Source organism: Oncorhynchus masou, chromosome 5, assembly GCF_036934945.1.
Source record: "Oncorhynchus masou masou isolate Uvic2021 chromosome 5, UVic_Omas_1.1, whole genome shotgun sequence".
NCBI classification, from domain to species: Eukaryota; Metazoa; Chordata; class Actinopteri; order Salmoniformes; family Salmonidae; genus Oncorhynchus; species Oncorhynchus masou.
In genome coordinates, this window is record NC_088216.1 from 21,745,482 (window position 1) to 21,760,695 (window position 15,214).

The 15,214-nt window shown below is 41.2% G+C and overlaps 1 protein-coding gene across 2 annotated transcripts in view; it reads left to right on the forward strand.

Moving 5' to 3' along the window:
* LOC135536938 (potassium voltage-gated channel subfamily KQT member 5-like) overlaps window positions 1-15,214 on the forward strand; it is a 195,671-nt gene that overhangs the window by 118,363 nt on the left and 62,094 nt on the right. For both annotated transcript variants that reach the window (XM_064963163.1, XM_064963167.1), the window contains exon 3: window positions 4,611-4,737. In XM_064963163.1, coding sequence (XP_064819235.1) covers window positions 4,611-4,737 — 127 coding nt within the window. The remainder of the gene's footprint in view (window positions 1-4,610; window positions 4,738-15,214) is intronic.

Sequence of the window (15,214 nt, forward strand, 5' to 3'; positions counted from 1 at the left end):
TTGTTCAGCAACTGGGAAATAGATGAGTGAGAGATGAGTGTTAATTGTAATAGAGCTCAAATGTGAGTGGTGAACTGGAAGATATGAACTCCATTTACAGGAGTCAATTAGCATGGTAAGTGACCTTGGTTTGTTTATTGACTGATGGCACCCCTATTGTTGAGAGAGAGCGAGAGACAGAGAGACTGTGTTTTTGTGTGTGCATGCATGAGTGTGTTTGTGAGTGTGCGTGCGTGAGTGTGTTTGTGAGTGTGTGTGCGTGGCTGTGTGTGTTAACAAAGAGCAACAACTCCCATTCAAATAATCAAAGATCCCAAACATCCTAGTACATTTGAAAATATACAGTGCCTTGGGAAAGTATTCAGCCCCCTTGAACTTTGCGACCTTTTGACACATTTCAGGCTTCAAACATAAAGATATAAAACTGTATTTTTTTGTGAAGAATCAACAACAAGTGGGACACAATCATGAAGTGGAACGACATTTATTGGATATTTCAAACTTTTTTAACAAATCAAAAACTGAAAAATTGGGCATACAAAATTATTCAGCCCCCTTAAGTTAATACTTTGTAGCGCCACCTTTTGCTGCGATTACAGCTGTAAGTCGCTTGGTGTATGTCTTTATCAGTTTTGCACATCGAGAGACTGACATTTTTCCCCATTCCTCCTTGCAAAACAGCTCGAGCTCAGTGAGGTTGGATGGAGAGCATTTGTGAACAGCAGTTTTCAGTTCTTTCCACAGATTCTCGATTGGATTCAGGTCTGGACTTTGACTTGGCCATTCTAACACCTGGATATGTTTATTTTTGAACCATTCCATTGTAGATTTTGCTTTATGTTTTGGATCATTGTCTTGTTGGAAGACAAATCTCCGTCCCAGTCTCAGGTCTTTTGCAGACTCCATCAGGTTTTCTTCCAGAATGGTCCTGTATTTGGCTCCATCCATCTTCCCATCAATTTTAACCATCTTCCCTGTCCCTGCTGAAGAAAAGCAGGCCCAAACCATGATGCTGCCACCACCATGTTTGACAGTGGGGATGGTGTATTCACGGTGATGAGCTGTGTTGCATCCAGTTGGTAGTATAGTGTAAAAAAATATATATACAAAAATGTACACATATTGTTTCCTTTCAGATTCAATTCAGTACAACTATGAATCCCTGAGGGAAATTAGGATTAGGAAGGTTAGTGGTATATGTCATTTTGTAGCCTGGGTGGGCCAGTGACAGTCAATGCATCGGTCCATCCTTCTGCGCTAGTCAAGTATCTCCATGACAGATAGGAAGAGGGATATCCGCGGATTATCCGAGGAGAAGATGAATCCCTTTATCAAAGCTGGATTCATACTGGATGTCTCCACACAACAATTTAGCCTCTCCAAATTAAATCAGTGTCAACACGATTAGGCCGCCTATTGACGATACAAACACTGGCAGAAATGCATTGGCTCCCAGTCGCTACTCTGACAACTAGAGATTTGAAACAGCATTCATGCTCATTAAAAAAATCTCATTGCATCCATATGCCTCTTTTAGACCACACTTGCTAGGGACATTATCTTGGATTAGCATCAGCTGAATTTGAATCATGATATACTGGGAGCAAATGCTAGCTAGCTAATGTTGTGCCAATTGCAGTGAATGTAGTGATCTAATTGACTATGTTGACTCAGTGTTGACATTTAGCATGCTAATGGTGCACCTTTGAATTCAAAGGTATGACATTATATACATGCTGCTCACAGGAAGTAGACCACTTTAAGTCATCATTCATTCAAATCATGAATCTGTTTCAACGTCAAGAAAAGGCCACTTTAACATGTTATGATATGTTGGAATTTGGATGATTACAGTTTTTCTCAATTGCTAAAACACCATTTCTGAAACCTTGCTCCATTTCCTGAAAACGTTAAACACAAAACCTCATCTTCAAGCACTATTTACATAACCTCTGACTTTACATAACCTCTGACAAACACTGCTCTCAAATCATAAACAAAGTGATCAAAATGATATACACTCTCAAGCAGTCAGTAAACAATACACCGAAAAATAGAAAACACATTGTTCAAAACATACAATTCTCAGGGAGAAGTAAATTTTTTATCTAAAAAAATATTCATATTTTTCTGTCATTGTCTTTTGATGAACGAAAACATGTTCTATCATAGAAGCTCAAAATTGATCAGAAATTACTACTCTGCTTTGCTCTTTGCAAATTTGTTTTTTGTTCTTCCTCCTCCTTGTACCCCTATTTTTACAGTACTGTACCCTGCATCTCACAAGTGTGTCCTTTGTCTCTGTGATACTATAATTCTTGTTCTTTGTTGATATGAACCTGCAACCAGTCAATCTATTGAGCAGTCAGTACTGTTAATAAATGGAAAGCACAATGTTCAGGGCCATACAATTTGTCCATTGTACAGTATACAGCCTACAATGCACTGTACTACAGTATACAATACTAAAAGGGACAAAAATCAAAGGAGTAAACATGTGATCAATGTGCTTCTTCTTGTCTTTGGGATGGGTCAGGCCAGAGCACTTCGTCAACATCACAAGCAATATTGTCCCTCCTGAGGCAACGGGGGAAGAAGCCTCTTGTGTGCCGTGTCCAGCCCTGACATGATTCCTCACCTATAACACCACAGGCTAAATCCATGGCTTGCAGCAGATTTACTCTGGTGTAGGGTTGTCTATCATACACTTTCCATCTCCAAGAGGAGAAAAACTCTTCAATCGGATTCAGGAAAGGCGAGTATGGAGGGAGGTACAAGTTCATGAACTGCCCATTGATGTTAAACCATTCCCTTACCTGAGCAGCTCGGTGGAAACTGTCATTGTCCCACACTATCACATAGGTGGGAATGGGATTCTCATTTAGCTCTTGACCCTGCTGCTCTTGAACCTGCTGCTCAAATAAAATATCTCTTAGATTGGCAATAAATCTTAGAAGGTGCTGGGTGTTATATGGCCCGTGTCTAACATGGTGATGTAGAACACCATGGTTGCTGATAGCAGCACAGATTGTGACATTGCCACCTCGTTGAACAGGGACTTCAACAATGGCCCACCGTCCAATCATGTTTCAGCCTCTCCTTCTCCTCTTTGTTAGATTGAAGCCTGCTTCATCGACAAAGATGAGCCCATGGGGTCTGTCCAAGGATTCCAAGTCTAATATTGTCTTTGTAGAAATACAATATACTGTATGTAGGATGTTGTAAGTCGTACAGAGACAGTGCTATACTGTAGAGTACAATTAGGCTTCTGATTCACATACATTGTATGTACTGAAGAGTAATGTCATTCACATATCATGTGTTAGTACTGTAGACAATCTGGATTACAGTAAATGTTTCTGAATGTACACTTACTTGCACATACTGAGCTCATAGTTCTTCACCCTTGGTGAGTTGCGCTCAAAAAGTACTCTGTATACTTGTTTCATTCGCATCCTGTTACGATGGAGGACATGGTCAATTGTGGAAATTCTCACACTGTCGATTCCCTGGAAGTGTGTGTTGCATTATCTTGAAGGACCATGCCAACTATAACGGCCTCTTGCTCCCGAGTGAATGTAGCTGTCCTTCCACCTGCATGTGGCAGCCTTGCAATTCTACAAAAAGTAGTTGTGCAGTTACAAAACATATTCATGCAGTACAATACATAAAGTGATTAACTTTACAAATGTCTATTGAAACAGCTGCATATAGTGTAGTACAGTAAATTTGCAATTACAAAAATACAGTTGTATACTGTACCTGTTCTCATCTCTGAATGTCCTTACTATGGTGGAACCAGAAAATCGGCTCAAATTGGGTTGCACTCAAGTCCTGCTTCCCTCATTGTCAGTCCATGGACAAGAACATGGTCTATAACTGTTGCCTGAATTTCATCAGATATTTCCACTCTTTGTCTTCCTCTTCGTCCTCCTCTTCCTCTTTCTTGCCCTCCTCCTCCTCTTCCTCCTCGTCGCCCACCTCGCATACGCACTTGTCCTCGTCCTCTCACATTGTTTCTTCTATCCATTCTCAGACTTTCTCCTTCCCACCTTCAGCAACCTGTTTGCTCTCTGAACTGGCTTATATTGGTTGTGTCACATCATTTGAAACAGGTTAAATCAATTTTGAGTGGTTGTGTTCAATCAAAGACACATGTTCTCTATTTGTAGTTGATTGTTGCCACTTGTGTTTACCAGTATGGATGACATGTGCATTAGAGTGCAGAAAGTGTTTTGAGAATGAGAATGTGTTTAGAGTTTTGCTGAAAAGTTTAAGTGAGATCTGCAAATTGTGTTTTACCATGTGAAATGGTTTAAGGTATTGACAACAGACTGTGTTTTACCATGTGAAATGGTTTAAGGTATTGACAACAGACTGCATAATTAGCTAAATGAGTCCAGGCAACTGAGAACTTTGTTCAGCCAATGGGGTTTTAGTGTTTTAGCAATTGAGAACAACTGTAATAACTTATTGTACTTTCAATACAAGGATGAAAGTGATATAAACAAAACTATCTACAAGTGTGACACCTATTCGTAGATTTATAGCAATTGCTTAGTCATTGTGTATCACTTTCCCCTGACTTCCTGTTTTGTCACTTCCTGTAGGAGTTTGTGATGATCGTGGTGTTTGGGCTGGAGTACATCATCAGGATCTGGTCAGCCGGCTGCTGCTGTCGCTACAGAGGATGGCAGGGTCGCCTCCGTTTCGCCCGGAAGCCTTTCTGTGTCATAGGTGAGCTATAGACTAGATGAGTTATAAACACTTTAGAAACCCTTTAGAAACATTTGTTTTCCGAAGGGATGAGAAAAGGTTTACAACCTTCAGTTGATTGTTCAGTAATGAGAAGTGTTTTAAAGTTAGAGTTTGACAGGTAATCGTTGACTTTTTCCTCTTTTATGACAATTGATGACCTCTCAGTTACTTTATTTCCTACTTTAAAGCGAGAAGTTTCCTGACTGCAAATCATTATGGCTATTCACTAATTGCTGGAGTTTTACCATAGGAATGTGACGTCCGAGTTCAGAGAGACCTATGAGTAAAAAGATATGCAGTGTAATTGACCATAGGAACACACACACACACACACACAAACACAATAGACCGTAGTCCTCTGGCTTGATGCTTTAGCTGTGGGGTTTGAGGCTCTTGTGATTCTTAACAGGAGATTTAGGGTCGACTGACTATGTAAACAGGCCTCTCCATTAACCCGTCTTCAATTCCTTCCAGTGTTTAGACATATTCATCTCCCCTTCTCAGATGGCCGCCGTACTTAAGGGAGGGAGAGTAGGGGCTTACCAGTCACGCTAAGTCATCAGCGCTAGCATCACCGTGCTCTCTGAGCTGGCTAGTGTCATGTCGAGAGAGCGATAAAGAGAGTGAGAGAGAGGGAGAGGGAAACAGAGATAGAAAGCGAGAGAGATACCGAAATTAGACCGTGAGAATTAGACCATGAATTTCATGAACTATGAAATAACACATGAAATCATGTAGTAACCAGAAAAGTGTTAATCAGAACAAAATATATTTTATATTTGAGGTTCTTCAAATTGCCACCCTTTGCCTTAATGACAGCTTTGCACACTCTTGGGACAGCTTTGCACACTCTTGGCATTCTCTCAACCAGCTTCACATGGAATGTTTATCCAACAGTCTCGAAGGAGTTCCCACATATGCTGAGGTGTTCTAAACACCTTTGACCAGTAGTGTATATATATATATATAGAGAGAGAGAGGAGAGAGAGAGAGAGAGAGAGAGACAACAAACAGCCGTACACGGGCCAATAACTGAACTAGATACTCTGAATAGAGGCTGTTAAGGCTGAACTAGATACTCTCAATAGAGACGGTTAAGGCTGAGCTAGATACTCTGAATAGAGACGGTTAAGGCTGAACTAGATACTCTGAATAGAGACGGTTAAGGCTGAACTAGGTACTCTCAATAGAGACGGTTAAGGCTGAACTAGATACTCTCAATAGAGACGGTTAAGGCTGAGCTAGATACTCTGAATAGAGACGGTTAAGGCTGAACTAGATGCTCTCAATAGAGACGGTTAAGGCTGAACGAGATACTCCGAATAGGGACTTTTAGGCTGAGCTAGATACTCTGAATAGAGACGGTTAAGGCTGAACTAGATGCTCTGAATAGAGACGGTTAAGGCTGAACTAGATACTCTGAATAGAGACGGTTAAGGCTGAACTAGATGCTCTCAACAGAGACGGTTAAGGCTGAACTAGATACTCTCAATAGAGACGGTTAAGGCTGAACTAGATACTCTGAATAGAGACGGTTAAGGCTGAACTAGATGCTCTCAACAGAGACGGTTAAGGCTGAACTAGATACTCTCAATAGAGACGGTTAAGGCTGAACTAGATACTCTGAATAGAGACGGTTAAGGCTGAACTAGATACTCTGAATAGAGGCTGTTAAGGCTGAACTAGATACTCTGAATAGAGACGGTTAAGGCTGAACTAGATACTCTGAATAGAGGCTGTTAAGGCTGAGCTAGATACTCTGAATAGAGGCTGTTAAGGCTGAACTAGATACTCTGAATAGAGACTGTTAAGGCTGAACTAGATACTCTGAATAGAGACGGTTAAGGCTGAACTAGATACTCTGAATAGAGACGGTTAAGGCTGAACTAGATACTCTGAATAGAGACGGTTAAGGCTTAACCTAGATACTCTGAATAGAGACGGTTAAGGCTGAACTAGATACTCTGAATAGAGGCTGTTAAGGCTGAACTAGATACTCTGAATAGAGACGGTTAAGGCTTAACCTAGATACTCTGAATAGAGACGGTTAAGGCTGAACTAGATACTCTGAATAGAGACGGTTAAGGCTGAACTAGATACTCTGAATAGAGGCTGTTAAGGCTGAACTAGATACTCTGAATAGAGACTGTTAAGGATGAACTAGATACTCTGAATAGAGACGGTTAAGGCTTAACCTAGATACTCCGAATAGAGGCTGTTAAGGCTGAACTAGATACTCTGAATAGAGACGGTTAAGGCTGAACTAGATACTCTGAATAGAGACGGTTAAGGCTGAACTAGATACTCTGAATAGAGGCTGTTAAGGCTGAACTAGATACTCTGAATAGAGACTGTTAAGGCTTAACCTAGATACTCCGAATAGAGGCTGTTAAGTCTGAACTAGATAGTCTGAATAGAGGCTGTTAAGGCTGAGCTAGATACTCTGAATAGAGACGGTTAAGGCTGAACTAGATAGTCTGAATAGAGGCTGTTAAGGCTGAGCTAGATACTCTGAATAGAGGCTGTTAAGGCTGAGCTAGATACTCTGAATAGAGACGGTTAAGGATGAACTAGATACTCTGAATAGAGACGGTTAAGGCTTAACCTAGATACTCCGAATAGAGGCTGTTAAGGCTGAACTAGATACTCTGAATAGAGACGGTTAAGGCTTAACCTAGATACTCCGAATAGAGACGGTTAAGGCTGAACTAGATACTCTGAATAGAGACTGTTAAGGCTGAACTAGATACTCTGAATAGAGACGGTTAAGGCTTAACCTAGATACTCTGAATAGAGACGGTTAAGGCTGAACTAGATACTCTGAATAGAGGCTGTTAAGGCTGAACTAGATACTCTGAATAGAGACGGTTAAGGCTTAACCTAGATACTCTGAATAGAGACGGTTAAGGCTGAACTAGATACTCTGAATAGAGACGGTTAAGTCTGAACTAGATACTCTGAATAGAGGCTGTTAAGGCTGAACTAGATACTCTGAATAGAGACTGTTAAGGCTTAACCTAGATACTCCGAATAGAGGCTGTTAAGGCTGAGCTAGATACTCTGAATAGAGGCTGTTAGGGCTGAACTAGATACTCTGAATAGAGGCTGTTAAGGCTGAGCTAGATACTCTGAATAGAGGCTGTTAAGGCTGAACTAGATACTCTGAATAGAGGCTGTTAAGGCTGAACTAGATACTCTGAATAGAGACGGTTAAGGCTTAACCTAGATACTCCGAATAGAGACGGTTAAGGCTGAACTAGATACTCTGAATAGAGACTGTTAAGGCTGAACTAGATACTCTGAATAGAGACGGTTAAGGCTGAACTAGATACTCCGAATAGAGGCTGTTAAGGCTGAGCTAGATACTCTCAATAGAGACGGTTAAGGCTGAACTAGATACTCTGAATAGAGACGGTTAAGGCTGAACTAGATACTCTCAATAGAGACGGTTAAGGCTGAGCTAGATACTCTGAATAGAGACGGTTAAGGCTGAACTAGGTACTCTCAATAGAGACGGTTAAGGCTGAGCTAGATACTCTCAATAGAGACGGTTAAGGCTGAGCTAGATACTCTGAATAGAGACGGTTAAGGCTGAACTAGGTACTCTCAATAGAGACGGTTAAGGCTGAACTAGATACTCTGAATAGAGACTGTTAAGGCTGAACTAGATACTCTGAATAGAGACGGTTAAGGCTTAACCTAGATACTCTGAATAGAGACGGTTAAGGCTGAACTAGATACTCTGAATAGAGGCTGTTAAGGCTGAACTAGATACTCTGAATAGAGACGGTTAAGGCTTAACCTAGATACTCTGAATAGAGGCTGTTAAGGCTGAACTAGATACTCTGAATAGAGACGGTTAAGGCTTAACCTAGATACTCCGAATAGAGGCTGTTAAGGTTGAGCTAGATACTCTGAATAGAGGCTGTTAAGGCTGAGCTAGATAGTCTGAATAGAGACGGTTAAGGATGAACTAGATAGTCTGAATAGAGGCTGTTAAGGCTGAACTAGATACTCTGAATAGAGGGTGTTAAGGCTGAACTAGATACTCTGAATAGAGACGGTTAAGGATGAACTAGATACTCTGAATAGAGACGGTTAAGGCTTAACCTAGATACTCCGAATAGAGGCTGTTAAGGCTGAACTAGATACTCTGAATAGAGACGGTTAAGGCTTAACCTAGATACTCCGAATAGAGACGGTTAAGGCTGAACTAGATACTCTGAATAGAGACTGTTAAGGCTGAACTAGATACTCTGAATAGAGACGGTTAAGGCTTAACCTAGATACTCTGAATAGAGACGGTTAAGGCTGAACTAGATACTCTGAATAGAGGCTGTTAAGGCTGAACTAGATACTCTGAATAGAGACGGTTAAGGCTTAACCTAGATACTCTGAATAGAGACGGTTAAGGCTGAACTAGATACTCTGAATAGAGACGGTTAAGTCTGAACTAGATACTCTGAATAGAGGCTGTTAAGGCTGAACTAGATACTCTGAATAGAGACTGTTAAGGCTTAACCTAGATACTCCGAATAGAGGCTGTTAAGGCTGAGCTAGATACTCTGAATAGAGGCTGTTAAGGCTGAACTAGATACTCTGAATAGAGGCTGTTAAGGCTGAGCTAGATACTCTGAATAGAGGCTGTTAAGGCTGAACTAGATACTCTGAATAGAGGCTGTTAAGGCTGAACTAGATACTCTGAATAGAGACGGTTAAGGCTTAACCTAGATACTCCGAATAGAGACGGTTAAGGCTGAACTAGATACTCTGAATAGAGACTGTTAAGGCTGAACTAGATACTCTGAATAGAGACGGTTAAGGCTTAACCTAGATACTCTGAATAGAGACGGTTAAGGCTTAACCTAGATACTCCGAATAGAGGCTGTTAAGCCTGAACTAGATACTCTGAATAGAGACGTTTAAGGCTTAACCTAGATACTCCGAATAGAGGCTGTTAAGGCTGAACTAGATAGTCTGAATAGAGGCTGTTAAGGCTGAGCTAGATACTCTGAATAGAGGCTGTTAAGGCTGAGCTAGATACTCTGAATAGAGACGGTTAAGGCTGAGCTAGATACTCTGAATATAGACGGTTAAGGATGAACTAGATACTCTGAATAGAGGCTGTTAAGGCTGAGCTAGATACTCTGAATAGAGGCTGTTAAGGCTGAGCTAGATACTCTGAATAGAGACGGTTAAGGATGAACTAGATACTCTGAATAGAGACGGTTAAGGCTGAGCTAGATACTCTCAATAGAGACGGTTAAGGCTGAACTAGATACTCTGAATAGAGACGGTTAAGGCTGAACTAGATACTCTCAATAGAGACGGTTAAGGCTGAGCTAGATACTCTGAATAGAGACGGTTAAGGCTGAACTAGGTACTCTCAATAGAGACGGTTAAGGCTGAGCTAGATACTCTCAATAGAGACGGTTAAGGCTGAGCTAGATACTCTGAATAGAGACGGTTAAGGCTGAACTAGGTACTCTCAATAGAGACGGTTAAGGCTGAACTAGATACTCTGAATAGAGACTGTTAAGGCTGAACTAGATACTCTGAATAGAGACGGTTAAGGCTTAACCTAGATACTCTGAATAGAGACGGTTAAGGCTGAACTAGATACTCTGAATAGAGGCTGTTAAGGCTGAACTAGATACTCTGAATAGAGACGGTTAAGGCTTAACCTAGATACTCTGAATAGAGGCTGTTAAGGCTGAACTAGATACTCTGAATAGAGACGGTTAAGGCTTAACCTAGATACTCCGAATAGAGGCTGTTAAGGTTGAGCTAGATACTCTGAATAGAGGCTGTTAAGGCTGAGCTAGATAGTCTGAATAGAGACGGTTAAGGATGAACTAGATAGTCTGAATAGAGGCTGTTAAGGCTGAACTAGATACTCTGAATAGAGGGTGTTAAGGCTGAACTAGATACTCTGAATAGAGACGGTTAAGGCTGAACTAGATACTCTGAATAGAGACGGTTAAGGCTGAACTAGATACTCTGAATAGAGGCTGTTAAGGCTGAACTAGATACTCTGAATAGAGACGGTTAAGGCTTAACCTAGATACTCCGAATAGAGACGGTTAAGGCTGAACTAGATACTCTGAATAGAGACTGTTAAGGCTGAACTAGATACTCTGAATAGAGACGGTTAAGGCTTAACCTAGATACTCTGAATAGAGACGGTTAAGGCTTAACCTAGATACTCCGAATAGAGGCTGTTAAGCCTGAACTAGATACTCTGAATAGAGACGTTTAAGGCTTAACCTAGATACTCCGAATAGAGGCTGTTAAGGCTGAACTAGATAGTCTGAATAGAGGCTGTTAAGGCTGAGCTAGATACTCTGAATAGAGGCTGTTAAGGCTGAGCTAGATACTCTGAATAGAGACGGTTAAGGCTGAGCTAGATACTCTGAATATAGACGGTTAAGGATGAACTAGATACTCTGAATAGAGGCTGTTAAGGCTGAGCTAGATACTCTGAATAGAGGCTGTTAAGGCTGAGCTAGATACTCTGAATAGAGACGGTTAAGGATGAACTAGATACTCTGAATAGAGACGGTTAAGGCTGAGCTAGATACTCTCAATAGAGACGGTTAAGGCTGAACTAGATACTCTGAATAGAGACGGTTAAGGCTGAACTAGATACTCTCAATAGAGACGGTTAAGGCTGAGCTAGATACTCTGAATAGAGACGGTTAAGGCTGAACTAGGTACTCTCAATAGAGACGGTTAAGGCTGAGCTAGATACTCTCAATAGAGACGGTTAAGGCTGAGCTAGATACTCTGAATAGAGACGGTTAAGGCTGAACTAGGTACTCTCAATAGAGACGGTTAAGGCTGAACTAGATACTCTGAATAGAGACTGTTAAGGCTGAACTAGATACTCTGAATAGAGACGGTTAAGGCTTAACCTAGATACTCTGAATAGAGACGGTTAAGGCTGAACTAGATACTCTGAATAGAGGCTGTTAAGGCTGAACTAGATACTCTGAATAGAGACGGTTAAGGCTTAACCTAGATACTCTGAATAGAGGCTGTTAAGGCTGAACTAGATACTCTGAATAGAGACGGTTAAGGCTTAACCTAGATACTCCGAATAGAGGCTGTTAAGGTTGAGCTAGATACTCTGAATAGAGGCTGTTAAGGCTGAGCTAGATAGTCTGAATAGAGACGGTTAAGGATGAACTAGATAGTCTGAATAGAGGCTGTTAAGGCTGAACTAGATACTCTGAATAGAGGGTGTTAAGGCTGAACTAGATACTCTGAATAGAGACGGTTAAGGCTGAACTAGATACTCTGAATAGAGACGGTTAAGGCTGAACTAGATACTCTGAATAGAGGCTGTTAAGGCTGAGCTAGATACTCTGAATAGAGGCTGTTAAGGCTGAACTAGATACTCTGAATAGAGGCTGTTAAGGCTGAGCTAGATACTCTGACTAGAGACGGTTAAGGCTGAACTAGATAGTCTGAATAGAGGCTGTTAAGGCTGAGCTAGATACTCTGAATAGAGGCTGTTAAGGCTGAGCTAGATACTCTGAATAGAGACGGTTAAGGATGAACTAGATACTCTGAATAGAGACGGTTAAGGCTTAACCTAGATACTCCGAATAGAGGCTGTTAAGGCTGAACTAGATACTCTGAATAGAGACGGTTAAGGCTTAACCTAGATACTCCGAATAGAGACGGTTAAGGCTGAACTAGATACTCTGAATAGAGACTGTTAAGGCTGAACTAGATACTCTGAATAGAGACGGTTAAGGCTTAACCTAGATACTCTGAATAGAGACGGTTAAGGCTGAACTAGATACTCTGAATAGAGACGGTTAAGTCTGAACTAGATACTCTGAATAGAGGTTGTTAAGGCTGAACTAGATACTCTGAATAGAGACTGTTAAGGCTTAACCTAGATACTCCGAATAGAGGCTGTTAAGGCTGAGCTAGATACTCTGAATAGAGGCTGTTAGGGCTGAACTAGATACTCTGAATAGAGGCTGTTAAGGCTGAGCTAGATACTCTGAATAGAGGCTGTTAAGGCTGAACTAGATACTCTGAATAGAGGCTGTTAAGGCTGAACTAGATACTCTGAATAGAGACGGTTAAGCCTTAACCTAGATACTCCGAATAGAGACGGTTAAGGCTGAACTAGATACTCTGAATAGAGACTGTTAAGGCTGAACTAGATACTCCGAATAGAGGCTGTTAAGGCTGAACTAGATAGTCTGAATAGAGGCTGTTAAGGCTGAGCTAGATACTCTGAATAGAGGCTGTTAAGGCTGAGCTAGATACTCTGAATAGAGACGGTTAAGGCTGAGCTAGATACTCTGAATATAGACGGTTAAGGATGAACTAGATACTCTGAATAGAGGCTGTTAAGGCTGAGCTAGATACTCTGAATAGAGGCTGTTAAGGCTGAGCTAGATACTCTGAATAGAGACGGTTAAGGATGAACTAGATACTCTGAATAGAGACGGTTAAGGCTGAGCTAGATACTCTCAATAGAGACGGTTAAGGCTGAACTAGATACTCTGAATAGAGACGGTTAAGGCTGAACTAGATACTCTCAATAGAGACGGTTAAGGCTGAGCTAGATACTCTGAATAGAGACGGTTAAGGCTGAACTAGGTACTCTCAATAGAGACGGTTAAGGCTGAGCTAGATACTCTCAATAGAGACGGTTAAGGCTGAGCTAGATACTCTGAATAGAGACGGTTAAGGCTGAACTAGGTACTCTCAATAGAGACGGTTAAGGCTGAACTAGATACTCTGAATAGAGACTGTTAAGGCTGAACTAGATACTCTGAATAGAGACGGTTAAGGCTTAACCTAGATACTCTGAATAGAGACGGTTAAGGCTGAACTAGATACTCTGAATAGAGGCTGTTAAGGCTGAACTAGATACTCTGAATAGAGACGGTTAAGGCTTAACCTAGATACTCTGAATAGAGGCTGTTAAGGCTGAACTAGATACTCTGAATAGAGACGGTTAAGGCTTAACCTAGATACTCCGAATAGAGGCTGTTAAGGTTGAGCTAGATACTCTGAATAGAGGATGTTAAGGCTGAGCTAGATAGTCTGAATAGAGACGGTTAAGGATGAACTAGATAGTCTGAATAGAGGCTGTTAAGGCTGAACTAGATACTCTGAATAGAGGGTGTTAAGGCTGAACTAGATACTCTGAATAGAGACGGTTAAGGATGAACTAGATACTCTGAATAGAGACGGTTAAGGCTTAACCTAGATACTCCGAATAGAGGCTGTTAAGGCTGAACTAGATACTCTGAATAGAGACGGTTAAGGCTTAACCTAGATACTCCGAATAGAGACGGTTAAGGCTGAACTAGATACTCTGAATAGAGACTGTTAAGGCTGAACTAGATACTCTGAATAGAGACGGTTAAGGCTTAACCTAGATACTCTGAATAGAGACGGTTAAGGCTGAACTAGATACTCTGAATAGAGGCTGTTAAGGCTGAACTAGATACTCTGAATAGAGACGGTTAAGGCTTAACCTAGATACTCTGAATAGAGACGGTTAAGGCTGAACTAGATACTCTGAATAGAGACGGTTAAGTCTGAACTAGATACTCTGAATAGAGGCTGTTAAGGCTGAACTAGATACTCTGAATAGAGACTGTTAAGGCTTAACCTAGATACTCCGAATAGAGGCTGTTAAGGCTGAGCTAGATACTCTGAATAGAGGCTGTTAAGGCTGAACTAGATACTCTGAATAGAGGCTGTTAAGGCTGAGCTAGATACTCTGAATAGAGGCTGTTAATGCTGAACTAGATACTCTGAATAGAGGCTGTTAAGGCTGAACTAGATACTCTGAATAGAGACGGTTAAGGCTTAACCTAGATACTCCGAATAGAGACGGTTAAGGCTGAACTAGATACTCTGAATAGAGACTGTTAAGGCTGAACTAGATACTCTGAATAGAGACGGTTAAGGCTTAACCTAGATACTCTGAATAGAGACGGTTAAGGCTTAACCTAGATACTCCGAATAGAGGCTGTTAAGGCTGAACTAGATACTCTGAATAGAGACGTTTAAGGCTTAACCTAGATACTCCGAATAGAGGCTGTTAAGGCTGAACTAGATAGTCTGAATAGAGGCTGTTAAGGCTGAGCTAGATACTCTGAATAGAGGCTGTTAAGGCTGAGCTAGATACTCTGAATAGAGACGGTTAAGGCTGAGCTAGATACTCTGAATATAGACGGTTAAGGATGAACTAGATACTCTGAATAGAGGCTGTTAAGGCTGAGCTAGATACTCTGAATAGAGGCTGTTAAGGCTGAGCTAGATACTCTGAATAGAGACGGTTAAGGATGAACTAGATACTCTGAATAGAGACGGTTAAGGCTGAGCTAGATACTCTCAATAGAGACGGTTAAGGCTGAACTAGATACTCTGAATAGAGACGGTTAAGGCTGAACTAGATACTCTCAATAGAGAC